Below are 25,704 nucleotides of genomic sequence, written 5' to 3' on the forward strand. Positions count from 1 at the left end.
GTTTCTATCAGTCTAAAACTAAACATAATAAATGTACATTATAATTACCTTTGAAAGAGTTTCTCCTACCCTTTCTATTAATAATAATATATACAGTTGTTTTATTGTCTTATTGTTGTAAACATTGAAGAATCTGGTGATTATGTAGGAGCTGACTTTGGAGATGAATGTGAATTTAAATTGGTTTCTCTGGCATTTATTAGTCATACAAGTTTATTCTGTGTAATTAATTATAAGATTATAAATAATTCAAATAAGAGAGGAAATATAGGCTTCAGACACCCCCAAATCATCAAAATTGCTTCTAAATATGCCAACCTGTCTTAAGAGTCAAAAACTCCATTGTCTTATTGCATGAATTCAAACCAATAAAGTATTTTTAAAATACTCTTTGCTTTCTTCATGTAGATTTCCCCCATGTGCTCAGTTTTCCTTTATACAATCTTTTTTTCTTTCTTATATTTTGACATCTATCCTAAATATTTGTAAGATAAACTTTGGTACAAAGATTATAGAGACTTTTCATGAACTATAGTCTGTATGGCAGTCAAACTTTAATTTTAATTTGGAGAGGATGGCATTACATGTAGATTTTAGTGATTTGATGTGTTCAACATGTAAAAAGATGTTGACTTTAATTTTCCTTGAATTTTGACTGTTAGTAATATCTTTGGTCTACAGATATCAGATATTGAGTAAACTTGAGGAAGTACATGCCAAGAGATTAAAAAGCATAAATCAAACAGATCAGATAAACCTTGACAATTTTATGGATTGCCTTTCACATTTCGTTATGGAAGAAAAGGGCATTTTAATCATATTTCTATTATGAACTCACTGAATTTTTTAAAGTCCTAATCTCTGAAACCTGGTTTTCATGCTGTGCTTCATGAAGCACAGGAAGATTCATAGAAGTTTGCAAGACCCCTCACTGAGGGTAAGGGGTTGGGGAGGCATGGAGTTGGTGGAGCTTCTAACCTCTTTCTTCCTTCCTTCACCCTGAGATGCTCCATTCTAATCTCTCTTCATACTGGACTTTCAACTATTTCATTTGGAGAAGGCATACCCAGCTCAAGGAACATTTGCATCTGATTTAAACAAATTCCAAGTAGAGGAAAATTATTATAAATATATTTGTTTCACAATGTCACCATCACTAACATTTTTATCATTACAATAAAATAAGCTCAATCTGAAAAGGCTATATACTCTAGGATTCCAACTATATGACTTTCTGGAAAAGGCAAAACTATGGGACATTAACAAGATTAGCGATTAGTGGTTGCCAGGAGTTGAATGGAAAGGAGGCATGAATAGCGGAACATGGAGGATTTTTTTGGCAGTAAAAATACTTTGTATGAAGCTCTAATGGTAAATATATGTCATTATGCATTTGTCAAAGCCCACAGAATGTATAAATACACCAAGAGTGAACCCTAATGTAAACCACAGACTTTGAATAATTACGATGTGTCAGAGTAGGTTTATGATTGTAACAAACAAACCCCTTGGTGTGAGATTTTGCTAGTGGGGGAGGCTGTGTGTGTGTGTGTGTGTGTGTGTGTGTGTGGTGGGGAGAGTATAGGGGAAATCTTTATAGCTTGTGTTCAATTTTGGTGTGAACCTAAAATTTCTCTAAAAAATGAGGTTACTAAAAAACAAAATTAGCTTATTTGTAGTATTACTTTCCAAAAGGTTGTCAATGAATGATGTGATCTATAATTTTAAAAAAGCTGGAAATTCATGGTAGAGATTCCACACTGGATCTTTAGTGACCAAGAACTTCTCCAGGATAACTGGAGGGGCTAGGGACATTTCTGGTGTCTGGACACAGGCGATGGCTGTGACTCTGCTAAATGACTGTTCTGCTGGTTCCATTCGATTGGATTTGATTTCTGGGGCCTTCACTGACAACCGTGGCTTGTAAACAAGGGAAGACAGGCTCCCAGGAATGGAAAGTACATTCCTCATAATGACAAGAAAGAATGGGTTGGGAGGAAGATCACTAAAATATGAGGGCACGGGAGAAAAACCCCAGGCCCCAAACTGCAAAGTCCTGCTGGTTCTAGGTAGGAAAACTCAGATGACAAAGAAGTTTGGTAATTTCCAGATGAAAGTAACTAGGAGACTGGTGAGATGGTGTGTATGTACCCCTCAATGGCTGTAAAGGTTTCAGAAAAGAACAAAAAGGAGCTTAAACATTATTGGAGAAAATAGAGCCATCCTATGTGTTTTTACCCTCACTAAATTGAAAATGTCAATACATTGAAGACAACATCGATGCAATTTTATGTATGCTAATTTAATAAGAGCTTGGCATCAGATGGTTAATTTTTATTTACTTTGCGTATTCTTTCTGGACACTTTCTTGGGTCTCCCTTGCCAGTCCCCAGTTCCACACACATTTCCATTTCTGACTTAAGAGGTGCGATCACTCTCCCTGTGTCTACTCTGTGCACAGCTTAGTTCTCACACCCTGAGCAAGGACAGTCTAAGGTTGCATTTACTTCTTTCATCTTTCCTAACGCCTTCTCTGTTTCAGCTTCCCTGCCTATTTTTAGCTCTCTTAACCATCACACTGGCTTCCTATTTCTTTACAGGAAGTGTGGTACCATGGCCCCAGCATCAGATGGCCTCCCATTCATCCCTTATTAATAGTGTGGTCCTGGGCAGGTTCTTCAACCTCTCTAAGCCTTGGTTTCCCTATTGACAGAGTCAGAATAACAATGGTACCTACTTTACAGGGTTGATGTGAAGATCACATAAAGAAATTCTGACAAAGTTCTTAGAGTGGTACCTGGTGTTTGGGAAGCCCTCAGCAAACGCCCAGAGCTGTTCACCATGGAAACACGCTGGCCTGAGAGATGGAAACAGCATTAGGGATGCGCAGGCTAAGGCAGATGACTGTCTCTGTCGGTCCTGCTGAGTGTAGTAGTTTCTTATGACTGTCATAACAAAATGCCACAAACTGGACCGCTTAGAACACCTGCTTTCTCATAGTTCTAGAGCTGTGGCCCCCCAACCCCTGGGCTATTGCTTGGTACTGGTCTGAGGCTTGTTAGGAACCAGGCCGGGCATCACTGCCTGAGCTTCACGCCCCTTCCCCCCTACACCCTCTGCCCTATTCATGGAAAAATTTTTTTCCATGAAACTGGGCCCTGGTGCCAAAAAGGTTGGGGACTGCTGCTCTAGAGGATAGAAGTCCGATATCAAGGTGTTTGCAGGGCCAGGCTCTCTCTGAAGGCTCTGTTCCAGCCCTTTCTCTTAGCTTCTGGTATTCCTGGCAATCCTTGGCATTCCTTGGCAGGTAGACACATCATTCCGTCTCTGCCTCCATCCCCACATGGTGCTCTCTTCTCTACGCATGTCTGTCTCTGGGTCTCTTCTCTTCTTCTTGCAAGGATAACAGTAATGCTGGATTAGGGCCCACCTTAATGACCTCACCTTAACTTGAGTACATATGCAAAGACCGTATGTCTCAATAAGGTCACATTCACAACATATCTTTTGGGGACACAATTAAACTTTTAACACTGGGGAAGGGACTCTTGCACTGGATAGTGGCCTTCCTTCCTCCCTTCCTACCTTTCCTCATTCCTTCCTCCCTCCCATCCTTCCTTTCTTTCTTCCCTCAGTTGCTCATCATACAGAACAGCTATCAAATTTCCTGATCACATTTCCCATTTTTTTAGTTTTTCAGTACTGGATATAATACTTTAGATATGGTCTAACTGATGGTTGCTGGAAACTCCCATGATCTGGACACTTGCCTAAGGTGACTTAGCATTTTGCTTTATTTTGTTGTGTATTTTAGTGGTCACATTACATAGATATCTCACCGAGCTTGGAATAAATTATAACAAGCTGATTTTTGCACCCCTTCTTTACTAACAACTCATAACCCTCTCTAGTGCCTTGTAAGCCTGTTTTTCTGTTTTTGCACGAAGTCCATTTTCTTTCACTCCCTAGTCCTCTCCATTCCAAAGTCTCTACATGAAGTCTTGAGAGAGATGAACACAGTCTGAACTACTCCTAGAATTGGAAAGGATGGGCAGTCACAGAAATATTATGGGTAGTCTGAAGGGTCTTTAGACTCTGCAGACAGACCACGTGCCCTGGGGCAGACTAAGGGTAGGATGGGTATACTGAAGAAACTAACCCAACACTAGGAAAAAAATCCAAGTTTCCATTTGCATGTTATCACATTCCCTTTAGAGATGAGTTCCTACCACACAGTAAGCAGCCTGGGAGAAGTGGAAGACTACTGGGCAATCTGAGCCCTCAAAAGGACGAGTGACGTTTGGGTGGCCCTTCCAGGTGCCCCACAGGCCTGACCCTTCAGAAGGCTGCCACATTGGTGTCAGTGATGGATTTCTTCCAATGCTGACATCAAATGATATGCAAGGCTGGGGCACAGTCAACACAAAACCAACTAATACATTTAGAAATGAGAAGGCTGCTCTTCACAAGAAAAATTGGCTGTTTCATGTTATTGCATTTCTTTTTCTCAACAAATTTCTTAATTTATTTTCCTTTTGTCCTCATTTTCCTTTCAATATTTGTAATTTGCATTGACATGCATATTTAAAATGTAACAAGGACTAAATGTGATCCCTGTAATGCTTTTTATACTAGAAATATATACCATGGGAGTCTACAATGGGGATAATTTATATGTGGCTAACTGGGACTTGATAGAATCATTCCTAACAATTTTTACTAGAGCCCTTAGAGGGGTTTACAAGTTCTCTTTGGTTTGCCAAATGTGCACTCTAAAATCCCACCCCATGTTGTAGTGTTACTCTGTGTTCTCATTATTGAATTTCCCTGCCATACTGATATTCTGCCTTTGTGCACAGTAAGGACTCAATAAGTGTTTTCTGAATAGATCTGCTTCCTTCCTTGCCTATTTGGTCCACTGCTCCTGTTCTATTAGGCTTGCAAACTCCTAAAAAACAGAAGCCTAAGAAAACAATACACATATTGCATAAAAGTAGAAGTCTTCACAAGATTCTACTGGTAAGTAATATTATTATTCTCACTTTAGAGACAAGGCAACTGAGGTGAGAAAAGTTAAGTAACTTCTCAAAGTCACACAGCTAGTAAGTAGCAGAGGTGGCATTCATCTTTTATTATCATTGGTCCTGGCAAAGTGCCTTGTGCATAACAGGGACTCATTAATAAATGCTTAAATGAATGGATGGAATGAATGACTCTAGAAAAGTCTACTTTATATTTGACTATAAATATAAGGTCCTTAGGAAATAAGATAGCTTCAGTTCAATGCAGTAAGCTGGCCCAACATACCCTAGATAATAATCATAATAGAAAATAATAGTGCTTATAATTTTCCAGGCACTGTCCCAGCTGTGAAAGCTCACTGCTAATAGGTTGAGGCTACCTGGATCGTGAAGAGTTTCACACACGGCAGAGACTGAGCCAGACGAAGAGTGGCGTGGGATGCAGGTGAACGGCATCTGCCACAAAATGAGGCTGTTACAACTGGAAATCCCATAATGCCCATAACATCCCTCTTTAACTCATTAGCTATTATGAAAATAAGAAAATGCATAAAGCCCTCATTATCTACTCATTTCTCTGCCTGCCTACTAAAATAAAAAATGACAGGATGAGGATCAGGTATGTGAAATTGTAATGTTGAAGGAATTGAGAAGACATGTTCTTGAACTTGTCTTTCAGCAGGAGGCATCAGCCTCAAACCTACCCTCCCACCCTGTGTCGAGGACCAATGGGGAGGGTCTAGCCTGTGCTGATACAGCAGGGACTCAGCTGTGAGCTGAGTGAATGGATGTATAAATGAATGTTTCTGAGTCTTTAAAATTCCTGCCAGTAGGTGTCTAATCAGAGACCCGGTCACAGGTAAGAACAGACAACCCATCTGCGCTGGTGTTGCCGGCCACCGCTGAAGGGAGGCCCTGGACATCCTCTTCCCTGGCTTGATGCTCCCAGCATCAGCAAGCAAAGGATGGGCAGGGGGACAGGGTGTGGCCACAAAATCACTTCGTGGAAATACCTTCTATGTTACCTGCAAAGCTACTCTGTCAGTGAGCCTTCCCTCTGTAAGACTCCACACAAGGAAAGTTCTGCAGACTCATTTCGATGGCATCACCGCACTAGAAAGGAAAATGTTAGTTTTCTATTGTTGCCATAGCACATCACCACAAACCAAGTAGCTTAAAACAGCACAAATTTAGTATCTTCCTGTTCTGCAGGTTAGTTAGTGTTCGGATGTGGGTCTGGCTGGACTCAAGTCAAGGTGTCGTCAGGGCTGTGTTCCTTTCTGGAGCCTCTGCGAGAGAATCCATTTCCTCGCCTCTTCCGGATTCTGTAGGATGCCTGCACCCCTTGGTTCGTGGGCCCCTTCCTCCACCTTCAAAGCCAGCAGCATAGCATCTGACCATTCTTCCGTCATCATGTTTGTTTCTGACCACAGCCGGGAAAAGGTCTCCACTTCAAAGGGCTCATGTGACTAGATCAGGCCCACCATGACAAACCGGGATAATCTCTCCATCTGGAGGTCCACACCCTGAATGACATCTGCAAAGTCCCTGCTGCCATGGAAGGTAACACATTCATGGGTTCTGGGGGTTAGGACACCAACACTTTGGGGACCATTGTTCTGCCTAACACTAACCCAACGTGAGGATACTGACAAGTGCTGGCAGGGACAGGCAGGCAAGCATCTTTAAAATTTCTCTTCCTGAATAAACAGTAATTTATGTCACCTTAATATCAGGTATTAAATGAAGACAGCTGGAATGCTTCCAAAAAATTAACAAAATTATTATATATCACATTTAGTAATACAGGATGTACATGTAACATATAGGTATACATGTGTAAATATCTGTGTGAGCATAGATATATATTTACTAATATATATGCATATATATATTAGTACTCACGATCTGTTAGCTCTTTAAAAACTATCTTGGACAAACTACATTACCATTTAGTATAAAGTAACTTTCCAATTTTTGCTCTCTGTTGTAAAACTATCTATAAAGGTGAAAGTAGAGGTGTGTGTGTGTCTCTGTGTGGGTTTATGTCTCACGACTAAGTTTATAAACATCAAAAAAAAATTGACACTTAAAAGGACCTCAAATGTAACTCAAATTGCAAATGGATGTGGAGTAGCTGCTAAGTGACAAGCATGGAGGATTTGCAAATACACAGGAGCCGTGGTGCTTGGCCTCCTGAAGCTTATAATTTGAGAGAGAAGACAGATATCTAGGAAACTAGTTACAGGTAAGGCAGAAAATAACTTTATAATAAATGTAAGTTACTTTGAGACCCTCAGGAAGCAGGTCTTTAATACATGGGCTTTTACTAGACACTGGGGTGTGGACAAAGGCGGGAGACTTCCCCGGGAAGGAGCTCGGAAGCCGGTTCTGCAGGAGTGGATGCTGCTGAATAGGAGACGTGTGTTAGGTGCCGGCAAAGGGCCAGCAACGAGGCAGTACTAACATCCTTAGGAAGCTTCGGGTGAGATAAAGCAGGGATGGCAAGGTGGAGAGAGACTCCGGAGCTTCCTAAACAGTCACTGAAGGTCTGGATTTACCCTGGGGAGGTGACAGGGGGCTACTGCAGGTGTGTGCACAGGATATCAGCAGGGCCCTTTTGAATTCTTAACACCTGGGACAGAGACTGTGAGTTGCCTCCTAATGCTCATCCTCCTCTTCTTTGGTAACAGAACCCTCCTTTTTACTAAGGTACATTCACGCCCAGTTAAAGGCTATATACCCCAGCCGTCTTTGCCGCTAGTTGTGGCCATTTAGCTGAAGTTCTAGTCAATGATATGTAAAAGGAATTAGTACATAAAGTCATTTTCAGAGGGAAAGGGCATGCCTTCTTTCCTCCTCCCCTACCTACCACCTGGAATGTGAATGTGATGGCTGGAGCTCTAGAAGCCATGTTGGATCCTGAGGATGATGTCAAACCCAAATACCATTAGAACAGAGAGTTGGAAAGAGCATGGGCCTCCTTTACATGAAAGGAAACTAATTTTCATCTTGTTTAAGCACTCTTATTTGTTTATTTATTTTTCTATTATGTGCAGCTCAACCTCACCCTAAATCAGTGGTTTATAACCCTGGCTTCCCACTAGAAATCTTGAGAGTTTGCAAAATCAAGAATGGCCAGAAATGATCCCTAGAGATTTGGATCTAATTAGTCTGAGACAGTGCCTTATTGTCAGTAATAGGTAAAGCTCCCCAGGTGATTCTCAGGTGAAGCCAGACAGCGATAACCACAGTTGTAAATAGAGTTGTAGGATAGGGGAGTTTCAAGCCTGGAAATTATTTTGGAAGGTTGTTGCAATACCATAGCTTCAATTTAGAGCAGCAAGAAATGCAGTGGTCACAGATGGTCAGGTGTTTGTGAAAGGCCATGGGAGGCAGAATGCACGTGAGGGAAGTGGTGACCCCTTGGTCGTCTATATGGCAATGGAGTTTCGTGCTTGGGAAATTGCAAGGGTGGGTTTATACACACAGAGGGAGTGTTAGGAGCAGACGGCTGGTCTGGTGGGAAAAGTTGAGGGGAGTTCCAGATGTTGGGGGCTTTGGGCTTTCAGGGGGACACATAGTGAACAATGGGTTGCATCTGCATGGCCCACAATTATAGCAGCTTCAAAACTGCTTCATCCGCACTTTAAACTCAATGACATGCCTTGTCATTTGATCCTTTTATCATGATTGATTTTTGGTGAGGATGTAATTTTTTTCCAGAATATACCACAGACCTCCCTCTTTTTAAAGCATGTTGTAGAGAAGAATGCTGATAAAAAAAATCAACTATTTTTTCTTTCCAGAAAGCTGTTTTGAATCTTAGTTCTGTTTTTCTCGAGATGCCTAAATAATCTACTCTGTTCAAGTCCATTTAACATGCTGTCGGTGGGCTGTATCTATTTCGGGAGCCCGCAGCGTGCTCTGAACATTTGACAGGCTCACACCTGATTAATCTCTCTCTTTCCTGTCATCAATATTATTTGGGGGCAGTGGTCAAACCTTATTGACACTTGGCTGACATCGTCTCTGGTGCCCAATTACCTTTCTGTCATGATACAGTCCATGAGGTGACAGGAGGGTTCTATGCTGTGCCAAGCAGGCTGGCTCCAAAATATCCCTGCGACAGTATATAATGTATCATTTTTATGCTTCTTTTGGAAACTAGGAGAGACATTTCCCCACCCCCGTTGCCAACAGGGCTTTTAACTCACAGGGCTGCAGGAAGACAGTGGCTTTGGAGGCAGCTCTGTAACCTGAGCGTCCAGCCCCGGCCTCGTTCAGCCTCCCTGACACTCCGCCTTCACGTCCCAAGCAAATTCCGAATGAAAGAGAGCAGGAGCCCTTGCCTGAGGCTCTTAACCCGGACCCACATGTTCCAAAGTAGTTACCCTTCTGAAAGAGTTTAGTTCTTAGCCTTTCCAGGAATACCCTGTTGAGACGCAACCTCAGGGTGGATGAAATGTGCCAAGTAACTACAGTAAAGTATAAGGAACAACGGCACGGAGTGGTGTAACCCTTTTGAAGACTGCTCTGGCCCTCGTCTGATACCGCAACCCATGCTCTGGGCTTAAATGGGATTAAAATTAAGAGTTTCCTTTCTTCTTCTTCTTTTTTAAATAAAGCTAAACTGAATGAAAATAGCCTTCATCAGATCAAAATGACATCTCTATTTATGTATCTTAAAAGGAAACATATTGATGATTGTCCATTTTCCTATTTTTTTCTATATACACATGCACATGCACACTCATTTACTTGCATATCAACTAATGTTTCGGTCAGTTTAACAACCAGGAGAGTATTACTCATACTTGATATCCGTACTCATATCATATTCCTAAAATATGCATGGATAGGACCACTGAATATTGGAAAGTAAAGTGATTGTTTCCCAAGCAGGGTTCCAAAAGATTTAAAAACACAAACATGACTTCCACAGAATGCAGATCAATAAGAAAGAAAAACTTACGTTTTGCATGCGGTTATGAAGCTAATGGTATGAATGCTCTTGGTTTTATTGTGCCAACTGAGCAGAGAGAAAACCTCCAGTTAGCGGAGAAATTCCTTTCAATATTGGGGCTCTCAGAGCCAATGAGATGCTTTTTGTTGTTGTTGAAAATTATTCTTCTATCTGATTTTTTTTGAAAGACTAATTCAATATTGTTTTATCATATGTTGGGATGCTGGCTGGAGTCCTTATTTTTTATTTTAGTTTTTAAACTACTTTTAAATATTTTAACTGAACAGGGTAACTATGACCATGGCAAAAAATTCAAAGCATTAACAAGATATAGAATGGGACAAGCCAGGCCCCCACAAACCCCACATCCTTATCTACGGTGTTAGCCATTGGTAACGGTTTCTTTGTAGATTTTTAAGAAATTATCTATGCGTGTGTAAGGGTTACGGATTTATACACATTAAACTCCAGACTCATCTCATACATGCCATTCTTCAACTTGCTCTTTGCACTTTTCCTCTTGGCCGTCTTCCTATGCGTAAGTTACGTAAGTAGTTTATGTAACTACTTCCTTCCTTTAATAACCTTATAACATTATAATTATTTAAAGCTATTAATGGAAATTTCTATTGTTTACAGCTTTATTTGGGTTTGTTTTGACTGCTACAAAAAATGGAAAACGCAATCTTAGAAAATATATGTTTGTCTTTGTTCAAGATGGTATATGCCATAGAGTGAAGGATTCAGTCAAAGAACGTCGTGTGAAAGTTTTGATGCTAATTTCTCCCTCAAAAAGGTGGCTTCAGTCTTCCATCCTACTAAGAGGGCATTTTGCCCTCACTGACAGGGCAAAGAGCTACCTATGCTCAGTCTGCTGGAGGTAATTCTCAGCGCCATGTTCCACCAGGCTTGGATCCTCTGACCCGCACGCCATCGCCGAAGGCAGGCCCTGTTATCATCTCTGGTGTACATTTTAGGAAACCGAGGCGCAGACAGGTCTTGCTACCTGGCTCAGTGCTGGAGCGGGGATATGACTGTCCAGCTACAGCCCCGGCTGCCACTACCGCCCTGGAGCGACCTCTTCCTCATGCTGATAGGTTTCTCTTTTCCAAACTGATGTTAGAAAGAGGATGTTTTACAATTGTCTTTATTTAAACTTTTTAAAGGTAAGAAACTGAGATTCTTTTCAAATATCCATTGTCTATGTTTCTTTTTCTTTCCTTTAACTGCCTGTTCGTGGGCCCTAAAAATCTGAAGCTGTAAAAACTGTTTCTGTTTGTTTGTTTGTTTGTTTGGGAGGCAGGTGGGGTGGGAGTGGTGGTCACAAGTGATTTCTTGTGTTGTCACTGGGGTAGAATCTCTACTTCCTAAGAGATCACCTTTGCTGCTTTTCATCTATGGATGTGTCTGGCAAATACTTCTGAATTTGGAGGCAGAAATTTAAGTTTAATATCCCTTGTGAAGCATTTTTCTGTTTAATACTGGAAATTTAGCAAGACCTGTCCCTGCAATATTAGAAATGCCCTCCTCCTAATAAATCTGGATTTAAGCTGCCTTATCCATGAAAACTAATTTTTACTCTTTGGAGATGTGGCTGCATTTTTGTCCTGGCTTCTCCCCACATGGAATTGTAGAAGGAGGAACTTACAGAGTTTACCTTGTTCTCCCTTAATGAGGAGAGATTATGAAATAAAACTGGACTGATAGGTAGCATCACTACACACATTGCAATGCACTGTTGTCTCACAGGAGGAGTCACCTAAGGCTGAAACCTCAGTTTGGGAAAACACGCTCAACACACTCAGGTCCCAGAACAGACCACAGGGATGGCCTGGTCTGGGCCAGGTGACTGACAGAGCCTTTTGTGGCTTGAGCTGGGAATTTTCTCCTTTAGGGGTTTACTGTTTGCACTGCCAGTTAGCCTGAGAAACAAATGTTCCTCCTGTAGGAAGTGAGGTAGGGCTTGGGGTGGGGAGGAAGGACTTCCTCTTCCTCTGGGGTCTGGAGGAGGTTTGGCTTGGACCCAAGTGCCCAGCAAGGCACCGGGAGCCTCATTAGCGGGAGCAGCGCTGAGACCTGCGGGGAACTTTATGGGGAGTTGCAGGGTCTCGAGGGTCAGGCTCCTTCCTGCATGGTCTCTACGAGTGGCTATTTCAGAAAGCAGTTGCAGGTTTCTCTCTGTGTAGTATTTCTCTTAGCTCCAATCCTTCAGTCAAGTCTTGCCGAAAGCCACAGCTTGATTTCTGCTGCGCTGGGGACGATGACGGTGCCTCTCCCTTCCACCAGTGACTGACAGACTGAGACAGCCACAGCCAGGAGAACACGAGGGGGCTATTAGCAGCAAGGCATTCAGGCAAGGTCAGAATGGAAGAGCCAGGAGTTGTTCTTGGACACCTATGAAGCTGTATGGCAGGAAACCATGAGATAACTGTGTGTGTGCGTGTACGTGTGTGTGTGTGTGTGTAGGCATGTTGTGGTTTGAGGTGAGCTTACTGGAAATATTAATAGTAACAGCAATTAGAATAGATGTTTTTTGAGCATTTACTAGTGAAATGTGGATATGCCCTCTCACTTATGAGTATGCTCTCATTTATACTTCCTATTTACCATATGGGGCAGGTATGGTTACTATTTAAATCTTGTGGCTAAGGGAACAGTCAGAGAGAGCTTCTGTAACTTGCTGAAGGTCACTCAGCTAGCAAGCCACCAGAGTCAGGATTCAAAACCAGGTTCTATATAGAAAATATTTGAACATATTTATGATAATACCTTTAATGTAAAATTAAAATAAGAGATTTAAAAAACACCAAATCAGGAACACCACAGAGATATTAAAACATGTAAAAGTAGATATTAAAAAAATTGTACACCCATTTTCATAGCAGCATTATTCACAATCACTACAATGTGGAAGAAAGCCAAGTGTCTGCTGATGGATGAATGGATAAGCACAATGTGTTCCACCCATAACAGTGGCACATTATTTAGTCTTAAAAAGGAAGGAAATTGACACGTGCTACAAAATAGGTGAAGCCTGAGGACATCATGTTAAATGAAATAAGCCAGTCACAAAAACACAACTACGGTATGATTCACCATATGAGGTACTTAGAGTAGTCAAAATCATGGAGACAGAAGATAAAATGGTGGTGGTGTGAAATGAAATAACTCAAACTTAAAGCAGTTGGAACTTTACATTATTTTGAGCCTTGAGAGGAATGTGGCTCTATGGCCTGAGTCACACAGCATGCAACTGCGACATCTGCTTCTCCAATTACAGATTAAATCTCTTCCTCATTCTTATCCTATAAAGGACTAGAAAAGATGAAATGGCACCAGAAATAAGATCACTCCCCACAAAATGTTAAAGCAATCTTCTTCGGAATATAGCAAACTGGAACCAACCAAATTACTGTAATGTGTATACTGGCCTTACATGGAAAATGCTGCAACCCTCTTAATCTCTATCTGTCTATATGAATGAAACCTCAACTTGCCCACTTTTGAACACTGACCCCATTTGTTTGCAGTCAGTGTTTCCCAGGTGGCTGTCCTCAAGCTTTGATCTCAAATGAATTCTATACTCATGCCAAGATATGCCCCTGCACTAAAACAGACAACTCTAAACTTAATCATATTTTCTGAATCTCATTATTTAAGGCCAGGGGTTGGGGAGGGGAAGGGGAATGGGGAGTTATTGTTTAATGGGTATAGAGTTTCAGTTTTGCTAGATGAAAAGAGCCCTGGAGATGGATGGTGGTGATGGTTGTACAACAAAATGAATGTACTGAATGAAAAACTTAAAAATGCTTAAAATAGTAAATTTTATATTATTTATATTTTACCAAAATAAAAAACTGGAAAAAATGAAATCGAGCTGTATATAGTGCACATGCTAAAAATTTATGCAAAGTTGACAACTTGCTGTATAATATCTAAGCATGAGTCTGGAGTTGCCACCTGAGTCTGAATCTCTGGTCTACCACTTGTTAGCTTTGTGACACTGGGGAGAAATGAACCTTTCTGGGGCTTAATTTCCTCATCTGTAAAGTAGGGAAAAATAGGGTGAGTGTGATATTTAAATGCCATGATACATGAAAGCACTTGGGATCATGCCTGGCATGTAATTAACCCTCAATGAATGCACGCTATTGTTATTTGCACAACAATTTCATGGAAAAATGTCACTTAGATCAATTTTTTTATAAACAATGAAATAATATATGATTACTTTTTAAAATATTCGAAGTATCTAGCAGTTTTTGGATAACAAGCTGACCCAACCAAATACAAGTTTTCAGCTTTAAAACATTGAAGAAATTCTTTGGTAAACTCCTTTCTGCTGCTATAATTGTTGGTCATGGATTATTTTTGGCCCAGGAAGAAAAAGCCCTACAGACAAGCCAATTCCATGCATGGTCCTTAGTATTCGACTGGCTTTTCTGATGTTGGGGGGGAACTGCTAACTAATTGCAACACAAAGTCTATGCTAATGGCTTTTCAGCTCACTTATTTCCCTCCATGTATGTGCTCATCTTGGCCAGGACACAAGTATACAGAAATTCTACAATGAGAGAAGGGCACTCAAGCAATGCATGACATTCCTTTGCTGATAATTCCATTTTGGAATTGCTAATTTCAGATGTGATGATTTAGCTCATTGAGTCAGGCTGCAAGAGACCAGGAATTGCCCAGCAGTGGGTACTTAGCCGAGACCAAGACTTGCATAATTAGAATTCTGGCACTCTAGGTGGGAATATTTACTATTGCTGTGAATAGTAAATCATAAATGTTAAATTACATTCAATTTCAGAAATAACTGTGCAAAACTTCTCACAGCACAGATAATCAGGCAATTATTGAGATGGTGATAGTACTCCCAGGCTATTGCAGCTTTGTTGTGAGACACAGTCATGCTCTGAGCTACAATCTCACTTATACTAGCTCCACTTTTATGTATTTCACTCTAGTAAAAAAGAAAAAAATATATTCAACATAAGTTTTCAAGTTCTTAACAAAACGCTATAATATGTAGTCTATGGTTTAAGCTTTAAATTTAAAGCTTACATGTACCTAGTTAAAACATTAAATTCAAGTATCACTGCAAGGATAAAAACAATGTGTTAAATCTTCCTTGATCACGATACTGTGGAAAAACGCTGGTCTGAAAGTTTGGAGATCTGGGTCTTTAGTCTGTTCTCTGTTCGTCATTTCCAACATCACTTTTGGAAAGTAATTTAAATTTTTCTGGACCCCAATTTATGCATCTGTAGTTTAGTTGTAATGATTTTAGCTAGGGTTCCATTTAATACTCAAATAATAATAAAAATATCATATCCTATTGTAATTTTAAACATCCATTTATGGCAGCACTTTCCCATAATCTTTACATGACTTGGGGAAGTACTAAATTATCTATCTCTATTTTGCTGATAAGAAAACTTAAAGAGTCAAATGTTCTGACTTAGGTCACAGAGAGAATAAATGGCAGAGGAGTACTTGGTATCCATTTTGGTCTCAGTCCATTTTTTTTTTTTTTTTTAAGACAGAGTCTCATTCTGTTGCCTTGGGTAGAGGAGTGTAAGAGTCATCATAGCTCACGGCAACCTCAAACTCCTGAGCTCAAGTGACCTCCTGCCTCAGCCTCCCTAGTAGCTGGAACTACAGGTATGTGCTACCACACTGGGCTAATTTTTCTATTTTTAATAGAGAAGGGGTCTCACTCTTGGTCAGGCTGGTCTGGAACTCCTGATCTCAAGTGATCCTCCTGCCTCAGCCTCCCAGAGTGCTAGGATTATAGGCACGAGCCACTGAGCCTGGCTATCAATCCATCTTAATCAAATGATTCTTTGTGATTAAGGTAAGGTTCTTGAAAGAATTTTTTTTTTTAACAGGACACAGAGTCTAAAAGCATGAGATTCAATAGGACCTTTATTTTTACCCTAACATTACAACAAATGTGGTTTCACATATATGAATTTCCCTTGGATGTATGTTCTAAATTTTCCTTTTTCTGAATCTCCCAGCTCTTCTGTGTGTGTGGCTGAAAAGAATTGAACAGCAATTACTGTGGCAGTGTACTCTGGGTTGCCTGAACAATGTTCTTCACTCATTTCTCCTAGTCAGGGAGGCTGTACCCTCAATCAGCTTCTAGAAGGGACCATGGCTTCCTGCCTGTTCCTGGAAGGCACAGACTCCCAGACAACACCTGTAAACAGCAGGCACCCAGACCACCCGGTGCCCGATGCGACTGATTTCCCTGCTGGCAGAGTTGCTCTCATACTTGCCCCGTGGGAAGTGAGAGAAGCAGGGGCTTCCTCAGAACATACACCCTCGGCGCATTCAGCAGAGTAGCCTGGCCCTAGCACCTCTCTGAGGAATGATGGGGCTGGGGCCTGCACCTGCTCCTCTCTGCTTGCACTTTCCCCAGTAAAGCCTAGTCCCTAACACCTGCCACATGATGTTGCGGAATTTGACTTGAGGTCTGCTCTACAGCAGGTCAGAAGCTGAACAGACGCACTTTCCACACTCTGTTTTCATTTATTAAGGTTCCTTTGGGATCATTAAGAATTGCAATTAGAATTGCATAATTAAGAACTCCAAATAACTATGTATCCCATATAGTATAATTTATAGAATGTTCTTATATTGTATATTCTATTTAATTCTCAAAAGAAATTGCCAACCAAGATTTATTTTTATTATACAGACAACAAATCTAAGTTTCAGAGGGGTTAAAAGCCTCCCTCACAGAGCAGCAAATCTGGGCCTGGCTGTAGAGTCTCCTGGCTTCAAGCCGAGCTCTCTCTCCACTGCTCCTGAGCGTGTTGAAACAGGCCTCTAGAAGCAACCCCAATTACTCCAAAACATTTAGAGCATCCACATAGGAGGTCCTTTGCCAGGTGCTAATGAATTCAAAGACCAATAAGACTTCTCCAAAAGCTTTCTCTCTTGTGCTAAATAGATCATTTTAATAGCTATTTATTATAAACATATTCATTATACTGTTCAGTTTGCTCAAAACATAGTGCCTATCTATTTTATAAAACAGTAGACAAACTTTACAGAAGCCTTAGCTGCGACTTAGCCAGAAGGGAACAAGACATCGGCAGTGACCAAGTGCCCGAGTAACTGCAAAATATTATAATTCTATCAAAGCCTGCCAGAGGAGGAGCTCTGTGAAGAGGGTGGAATAGGACGGCTGCAGTAAGTCTTCTCATCTGTGATCTGAATTCAGGTGTGTTCCTTGAAATGGTTGCAGAGGCAAACACATTTCTCTGAAATCCACATTTTTTACCTGTCATCCCACTAATGGTGCCCCTCGGGGTTTAGACATAGATGTTATGCTGGTGCCTCAAAGTTAACATTTTCGAAGCTGAACTCATCATCTGTCTTCCTCAAATCATTACACATTAGCCTGTTAGATGGCCTTGCTGCCATTCCACTCCCAGGCGCCTCATGGAGAGGACACCTGGCTCTTCTCTTTCTTCTCTTGTGGTCATTGCCATTGAGACCTATAAATACCACTTCCCCGAAGTACATTCCCCCATTCTCCACGGTCAGCCATCGTTCCCCTCAAGCCCCGCATGCCTGTCGAGGACTATCGTGATTTCGCAGCTCCCTTCCTGCCCTTGCCCCTCGAGGCTACCCGCACAGGACGCACGGCACATCAATCCAAACGCCTAAGACCCCCAGAGAGAAGGGAAGCTCTGATGTCGTGTTGCCTGCCCGTGTAGCCTGTCGATGGCTCTTTCCTTCTAGATGCCACATTCCAGACCCGCGTCACTGACAGAGCCCCAGACCGGCTGTGCTCATTCACACTTCTCCTCCACGACGGTCATTCACGGAAGAGCGTGCCAGGGACACTCTCACCTCTCTTTCCAGCATGCCCCTTTCTCTGGGGACTTTCTTGACTCCAGCCTGCCCTCTTTCAGGTAGATTTAAAATCTCTTCCACTAGTTCTTATAGTATCTTGCACACGTCCTCCTCGGAGCACTGACTGTATTATGGTGTCCATTTGCGTGTGTGTATTTTTCCCTCAGCCAGTGTTTGACTCCTGAGGACAAAGTGCACGTTCTATTCATCGCTGCGTCCCTAGCACTTAGCAGGATATGACGTCTGACAAAAATGATTCTCGCTTAGATGTATGCACTGGAGTTCCCGCTTCCTGAGTCCCTCCGCTCTCCTCTGTGGTAGGACAAGACGACCTGAGCAGCAGTGTTGGCGGCAGGTCACCCTGGGATGCCACAGAGCTGGACAGTGACCCAGCTGGCACAGTGCTCCCAATTCTCCCAGTTGGGGAGGCTGCACCCAAAGGCTTCTGAAGAGGCAGGGAGTCATGTTGGGGAGACAAATGGACGGGAGAGTCTGCCAGGCTTGCCCAGAGACACAAAACTAGTGACAAATGGTGACAAGAACATGAGTCAGGGCAGGGATTCCTGTTCTTGCCATTCACCGTTTTATTCCTAGTTCTTAGAAGAGTCCCTGGCATGTATGTGTTTAATCAATATTTGTTGAATAAATGACTGATTGGATGACTGACTGCCTGAATGAATGAAAGTTAACTTCAAAGCCCAGACCCTTCCAATTGCATTCCCGACTGCCAGTCCTTGTGTAGTGTGTGTGTGTGTTTGTGTGTGTGTTGTATAGATGTATCTTTCAAAGAAATCAAATTAGAAATTGAGTGTCATCTTTTCTTTACAATAAACCACCATTAAAATATAATGATAGCTATTTACAAGTATTTCTCTCTCTCTCTCTCTCTCTCACACACACACACACACACACACACACACACACACACACACACACATTCTAAACCATGAAAATATATAGCTTTAGTGATTTGTTTTATCTACTAGAAGACATACAGGTTTTGGAAAATAAATGAACATCCTACCTGAAAATCATATAATTTTACATTCTCAGAATTAGATCTTGGTTAACTGGTAGAATGAATTTGTTCCATAAATTGAATAAATTAAATAGCATAACACAGAGGTGGACTGAAGAACACCGTGGCTGGTCACCTGAGGAAACGTGTGAGCATAGCCAGCCCTGTGAGCAGCTGCCCAGAGGCAGGGAGGGAGCCTCTCAAGGTTTCTAAAAATGCAGGAAGCCGGCACTGGATGTGTGCTTCTGGAAAGAACCACACTTAGCTTTATATTCTTCCACCTAAACTTCTGGGGCCTCTCTTTTTCACAAGGAATGACAGCTGATTTTATCTTTTTCTTTGACTGACACTGACCCAGCCATTCACTGTGAAGTAGGACAAAAGCCAGCAGAGGGATGGAAGAAACCCAAAACAGATCTTTCTTGAACTGATTTATATCAGACCTATAAACAATGCCAGGTTTGAAAGAAAAGTAGACAGGCAAGCACTTGCCGAGGACAAGAGCAAGGAACGATTTCTTCCTTTCCTTTCTTTTCTCTCCCCAACCCCCTGCCCACCCTGCCTTCTTTTTTCCAGTCCAGATCCTCAAAGCAAACATGGCAGGAGGTGGTGGCCTGGCTGCAGGAGACCCTGGGCTCTCTGGGCTGCACGCACGCCCGCTTCCCGGCTCCCCACCAGGGCCAGCCCCTCTCTTGTTACGCAGCACGTTTTATAATGCAAGTCACTGTCTACAACATGGCTCATTATTTTCCTCTGTGAATAAAATATGAACACATCAATTATGTGTCAGTCTGTTTATAAATGCACACCCTTGTCGCACTGACCTCTTTCTGCTTTTATATTTTTCAGTACGTTCCTGACATTTGTCAACTGGGTTAGCTCCAAACCTTCCCTACCTATTTTCTTATTATTTCAGCCCTTTTCAAACTTTCTCTTCTATCTAATTAGTTGGACCCGAAGGCTTGCGGGGGCCAGCCCTGCGGTGCTGACGGGGCACTCACCACTGCTTGTAGTCCGCGTCGCAGTTGCAGTAGTACCTGGGGTCTGTGCAGTTGCGCTCGATGCCGCAGGCGCACTTCTGAATCCCGGGCCCGGAGCCTCCCCAGTAGTAATGCTTTTCGTTGGCTTTGCCAACCCACCAAGTGTAGGGGCTCCCGTCTGCGAAAAAGGGGAAAGGCACGTTTAGAAATAGACCTGGATTCAGTCATGGTAATGCCACACTTACACCCACCTCCCCACGAGTAATGTTCTCTCACAGGCTGAACGCCATGCAACCCTCTTAAAAGTAAATTTATTTAAATAATAGAAACATTTAATAAAAAATAGCAAAGGGAACGGTAAGCTCAAGTTCCCTCACTGGGATATGTACCTTTTTCCTTGGAAGAAATTTTACATTCTAGCTTCTGTAATTTAGGAGCGGATTCAGGAAGTGGGCAGCCCAGATGGGGTCAGTCCAAAATGAAAGCACATGGGCCAGGAATTGGTTCTACAACATACAATTCACTGCATAACCTCCCTGCTTTTCTGTAAACTGATAGTCATGGAGATCATAGATGATTAGAGCTAAGCATAGACTATCACTGTTTCAAAGTATGACCTCCTAGTTTTTTGGGTAAGGAAACGTAGGTCTAGAAAAGTTACGCAATTCTTTTAATCACACAGCAGCTTAGCCTGCAAACCATAAGCTCAACACTATACTACACAACTCATTGTACCACGTTCTTTATATTACATTACTTTCCCTAATTATTTGGCCTAATATTCACTCATTTATTCATTCATTCATCCAAGCATCAAACATCCATTGGGGTCCATTGTATGCCAAACATTATAAGAAACTCAGCAGAAAAGTGGTGGGGAAAGATCAGATTAGAATACAACTTAATCAATATTACGAACACAGAGGAGGGTGGGTGAGGGGAAGGAGGTCATGAGAGAAGGCTTCCCAGAGGAGGCAAAAAGCCTGAACCACGTCTTGGAGGTTGCGTGGGCATTACCCAGAAGAATGAGGATGCGAGAGAGGTGAGGGCCCCTGTGGAAAGGGAGCAGAATGTAGAAAGACAGAGGGGTGGAGTTCTCCATGGAAAATAGATGTGGGACTTCATGCATCTGTAGAAGAACAGGGCTGGAGGGTTGTGTGAGAGGGTAGCAGTGGTGGGTAGCAGTAGACAGTAGAAGCCCAGGAAAGGAAGTCTCATTGTCAAGTTGTTTGAGCAGTGGGTGTTCCAGTAGGAGCCCTAAATTACGCATGGGATCCAGTCTCTGTGCTAATTTCACATGGCAGACCCTCAGCTTGTGGCAGGGAGGGACTCTTTTTTATTGGACATCAGGATGAGATCCAAGGGGGTGATCTGCAATGACATTAGCTCTATATACATGGAGTACAAGTGCAAGGAAGTGACGCACTAGTGACCTGGTGGGAGCAGCCTAGTTTCTTAGCTTCTTCTCCTGTGCCCCACCCTTTTTCAAGTCATAATACTCTAGTTCTTATATAACTACTGCTCCCAGTTAGGGTGATGAAAATTGATATTATCCTGTTCTCCTTCCTAGGAAAAGAAGTTAAGCACAGTACTAAGTGTTTAACTTAGCTGTTTGCACATCTGCCACACACAAAAGAATGGCAATAAGAAAAACATACTCCAGGGAAAAAGCAAATTGTAGGCTTTGTTATTAGTACTGGCCAATTTGGTTAAACCACTGTAACCGAAAGAAATTATTAATTTTGTTGTATATTTTATATTCAGCAAGAGGAGAATGGTTCTATTTACTTTGAGCAGAGGATTTCCTTATTCCAGTGCTATGCTAATGAAGTGCTACTTTTTGCTTTACAAATCATTATTTACCTGTTAATTAGCTTTGGGGAAAAGCAGCTAAAGGCAATAAAAATGAAAAGACTTTTTTAAAGACAAGGGTAAGAAATGGTGAGAAAAGAAATAATTACATTATCTAGTTCTAAGAGTTCAAGAATTTCAGAATATGAAGATTTTAGCTAACTATATTAAGTAGGTGTAATCACTGCAACAAGATTAGGTAGTGATGAACCACATTCTAAGTTAACTAGGAGCTAAATTATCAAAGTAAGGCATATTGTATTAAAGCAGCTAAACACAGACTGAATTAAATGTAATCACTATACTGTTTGCACTCACTTAAGATCAAGTTTTATTATGGTGAAGGGTTTATTATGGTTTGGATGATTAAACTGGGAAAGGGAGAAAGAAAAGAGGATACTTGTTTTCCAAGACTTAAAGAAACCAATAGATCTCTGTTATTTTCACCAATAACAAGTTGTTTCAGAGGCACGAGGGGAAATGCATGGGGAGCTCCGGATGGAAATGTAGTATATATCTGTGATTTTCAAAATGTGTTCTTTGGAAGTTCTGGGCTCCACAAGGTAACTTAATTGTCTGCTTAAATAAATATTGTCCTGGCACCAAGGTAAGATCCAGTATGGTCCCTGGGACATTTAATTATTAATAGTTTTATTCCATCCACTTCAGTGGGATATTAAATGTATATAGTCTCCAAAATGAAAACATAAAACCGTCATTTTAGCTTGATGAAACCTACCTTATCTATAAATTCTGCTAAAGAGTCGCAGAGGGCTTTTTAGCAGAGGAAACAGAACAGGTACAATCACAGCAGGAACAGGCTTCGCACTGTGGTAGCGGTACCCCCTGCTGCAACCTCCTTGGCAGCCCTGCCCAGGCTCTGCTCTCTGGGAGATTTCTGGCTGCTTGAAGCCCCCTATGGTGCAAGATTCCTTTTCTAAGGAACTCATGCTCTGAAAAATCTACCTCTTCCTCCCTTCCATCCTTACCACTGTACTGCCAAATCTTTGGTTTTCCTCTTCTTTTTCAGCAAATTTCAGCTGATCACTCTGATCTGATTGTAGCAATCCATATCAAGTTATGAATGGTGATCATATGCTCCCTAAGTGAAGACATCCTTAACTGGTGTAATTCTGGACTGGATATGCAAAACATTCTTATGCCTGTGAGAACCTTTCCTCCAATGCAAACGACCTAGAGAAGGAGGAAGGTAAAATAGCCTTTGTAATAAGAGCTCTAGGCTGGCATGGAGCAGAGATGAAACGTAGAGTTGTTGTAACTACTACAAAGTCCTCCAGATAATCTGATAGCTGTAATTTGGAAGATCAAGCAGATCTAGAATCCCCTTTTCTTTCAGTCGAGGGACATTTATAATTCAAGGGGTCCAGGGGCTTAAAGCTAAAGCTGACAGCCATCTCTGTCCCCAGGGACTGGAAATGGAGACAGGCCACTAGGCCTGGAGTTCTCTGTCTTAAATAGAGACAGTCTCTCTTCTTCAGTACTTGTGGTATTTGTCCTTACGCAATCATTTCCAAGATCTGGACCGTGGTGACCCAAGTCTTAGGATCCTCATAGAAGGATAAGGCCTGGGAGGTGAAGCTGTGGGGTGACCACTTCTGTTTCTTTATTTTTCCCTCAGTGGTGGGAGATGAGTATAGGGAAAGGCCTGCGACTTACTTAAGATTCACCTGAATCTTAAGCAATATAGATTCCCTGTAAGCAATATAGATTCCCTTCCCTGTAGAATAAGACCTATACGATAAAAAGCTCAGAGGAAAAGCTTAGAACTCAGTCACTAATGTCCTGGTGGTCCTTGTCATCAGACCTGCTATACACTGACCTGGGCAAAGGACAGTGGTGGGTTTAGTTCATTGGACACTTGGGAGCATCTGCAAAGAAGCAGACAGGCCCAGGTGCCTCGGTCCCGTTAAGATACCATCCAGAACCTTGTTTTCCAGGGAAGATACGAAGAGGTGATAATGGTGTTTACTACAGTAACACTTCAATTTAATTCCCACTTATTTTTTTCTGATTAATATAGCCATTGTAACCTTGCTTTTTTTTTTTTTTTTGCAGTTTCATAACCATGATCCTGTATCAAAATGCCTGCATTTTGCTAAATTGAGAATCTTAAAAATGAAATATAAAAATCATGTATCATGTATTCCCATAGATACAGAAGTCTATCATCTCAAATTACCTGAGTCTTGAGAAATCAGCCTGTTAACTAGATAGCAATATTCTGTTTTGTCTCCCAACCATCTAATTCTATGTTAATATAAAGACCAAACAAAGAATGAATCCAAAAAAAAATCCTGTGATGTTCATACTGCAGATAGTGATGAAAGGTTGGTAAAAACTCATAATTTTGAAGTTCTAATATAAACATTCAATTTGGTAGTTCAAAGTAAAAATTTTCTCTGTGATTGAATATCACGAAACTCATCCGATTAGGGATGAACAGAAATAAATGCAGTTGATTAGTTTCAGGTTGTATCTTTTAGGATTACATTGGATTCTGCAATATTTTATTGATTTGAATAGGGACCAAATTTAGAAATGTAGAATTGAACTTCAGATCAAAATGGACCTGAACTGAAATGTTAATTAAAAATTAACTGCACTGCATCATACTTAAATTTATTTGATTGAATTGAACTTAATAGATTTCAATCAGGGACTGATTCTACTAAGCAGAATTTGATGCAGTTGAACCAAATCTTTAAATCCCATTCAAATGAATTAGATTTTATTAATTTGAATGAAATTGAAGTGACAGATTAGATGGGAGTTTGTCATTCTGAGCAGTATTAAAGAGAACAGAATAGGCCATATATTGAAAAGTCAATGGTCAGTTCAATTTCCATTCTTTGGTAAGTAATCTGTATTTTTTGTCTAGATGGAGATTTCTTCCACTTTTGTTTACATTCTCTGTGACTCCTTAATCTGAGTCTGAATCTGAATGTTTTCCTCCGTTGTGATGAATTGTTAGCCATTAGTCACTACAGTATGGACTCACCTATTTTGCCTCTTCTTCTGTAACTGCAATTAGAGGTGTGCTGCATGGTCTTGATCTAATCTCCCTGCTCTCCATCTCTTCTTCATATTTGACAACTCTTTGTCTCACTGGGCTGATTTCTGGAAAATTTCTTTAGAATTCATTTTCTATTTCATTATTTTTACTTCAGCTGGGGGGGAAATTGCTATTTAATTCCACCATTAAACTTTGAATTTTATCCATTATATCTTTATTTCTGTAATTTTTATTTAGTTCTTTCCCAAATGTGACTCATTATTTTCAATAGTGTCTTCCTTTATCATATCTTCGATTACCTCTTTTTAAAAAATTTCCAATCTAATAATTTCAATACCTGAAATTTTTGCAGGACTGAAAATGCTGTTATTTCTGTTGATTCATAATTATGGTATCTTGTTTCCCCATACATTTCATGATTTTTAAGATGTTTTTTGCAAATGTATCCGTGGAAATCCTTTGAGGTCCAGTTAAAGGTATGTCCCTCTCAGACAATCTGCATTTGCTTTTTTCAGATACATGGGGATACTACCAATCTGAGACCTTTTAAAAATGTATTTCCAGCTTGAATTTTTTCCAGCCCTCTCAATAGCGTGAAGTTATGCTGTAAACATGCTTCAGAACTGGCTTTTTGTTACACAACTTCAAGGGCTAATTTCTTTTTCTCTTTACTCTAAGCCAAGGTTCCTGTGCTGTCTTCTTTTGTGGAGTGGGTTTTTTAGTTTTGTTTTGATTTTCTCTGATAGTCTAGCCTCTTGGACTCTGTTTTTCATGAAAAGATATTTGATAGAACTCATCACTTGTTGTGGACCCCATTCTCCCACACAAGCCACTGAATAGATCAGGGGTCCCCAACCTATGGTGAGTTGTATAATTATTTCATTATGTATTACAATATAATAATAAAGTGTAAAATGAATGTAATGCACTTGAATCATCCCAAAACTGTCCCCCCACCA

At 41.1% G+C, this 25,704-nt stretch overlaps 1 protein-coding gene across 2 annotated transcripts in view; it reads right to left on the minus strand.

Annotated features, from left to right (window-relative positions):
- The window catches only part of CNTNAP2 (contactin associated protein 2), a 1,715,168-nt gene that overhangs the window by 367,546 nt on the left and 1,321,918 nt on the right, over positions 1-25,704 (minus strand). For both annotated transcript variants that reach the window (XM_045565113.1, XM_045565114.1), the window contains one exon: positions 19,882-20,038. In XM_045565113.1, the coding sequence (XP_045421069.1) occupies positions 19,882-20,038 (157 nt within the window). The remainder of the gene's footprint in view (positions 1-19,881; positions 20,039-25,704) is intronic.

This window comes from Lemur catta, chromosome 11 (assembly GCF_020740605.2).
Source record: "Lemur catta isolate mLemCat1 chromosome 11, mLemCat1.pri, whole genome shotgun sequence".
NCBI classification, from domain to species: Eukaryota; Metazoa; Chordata; class Mammalia; order Primates; family Lemuridae; genus Lemur; species Lemur catta.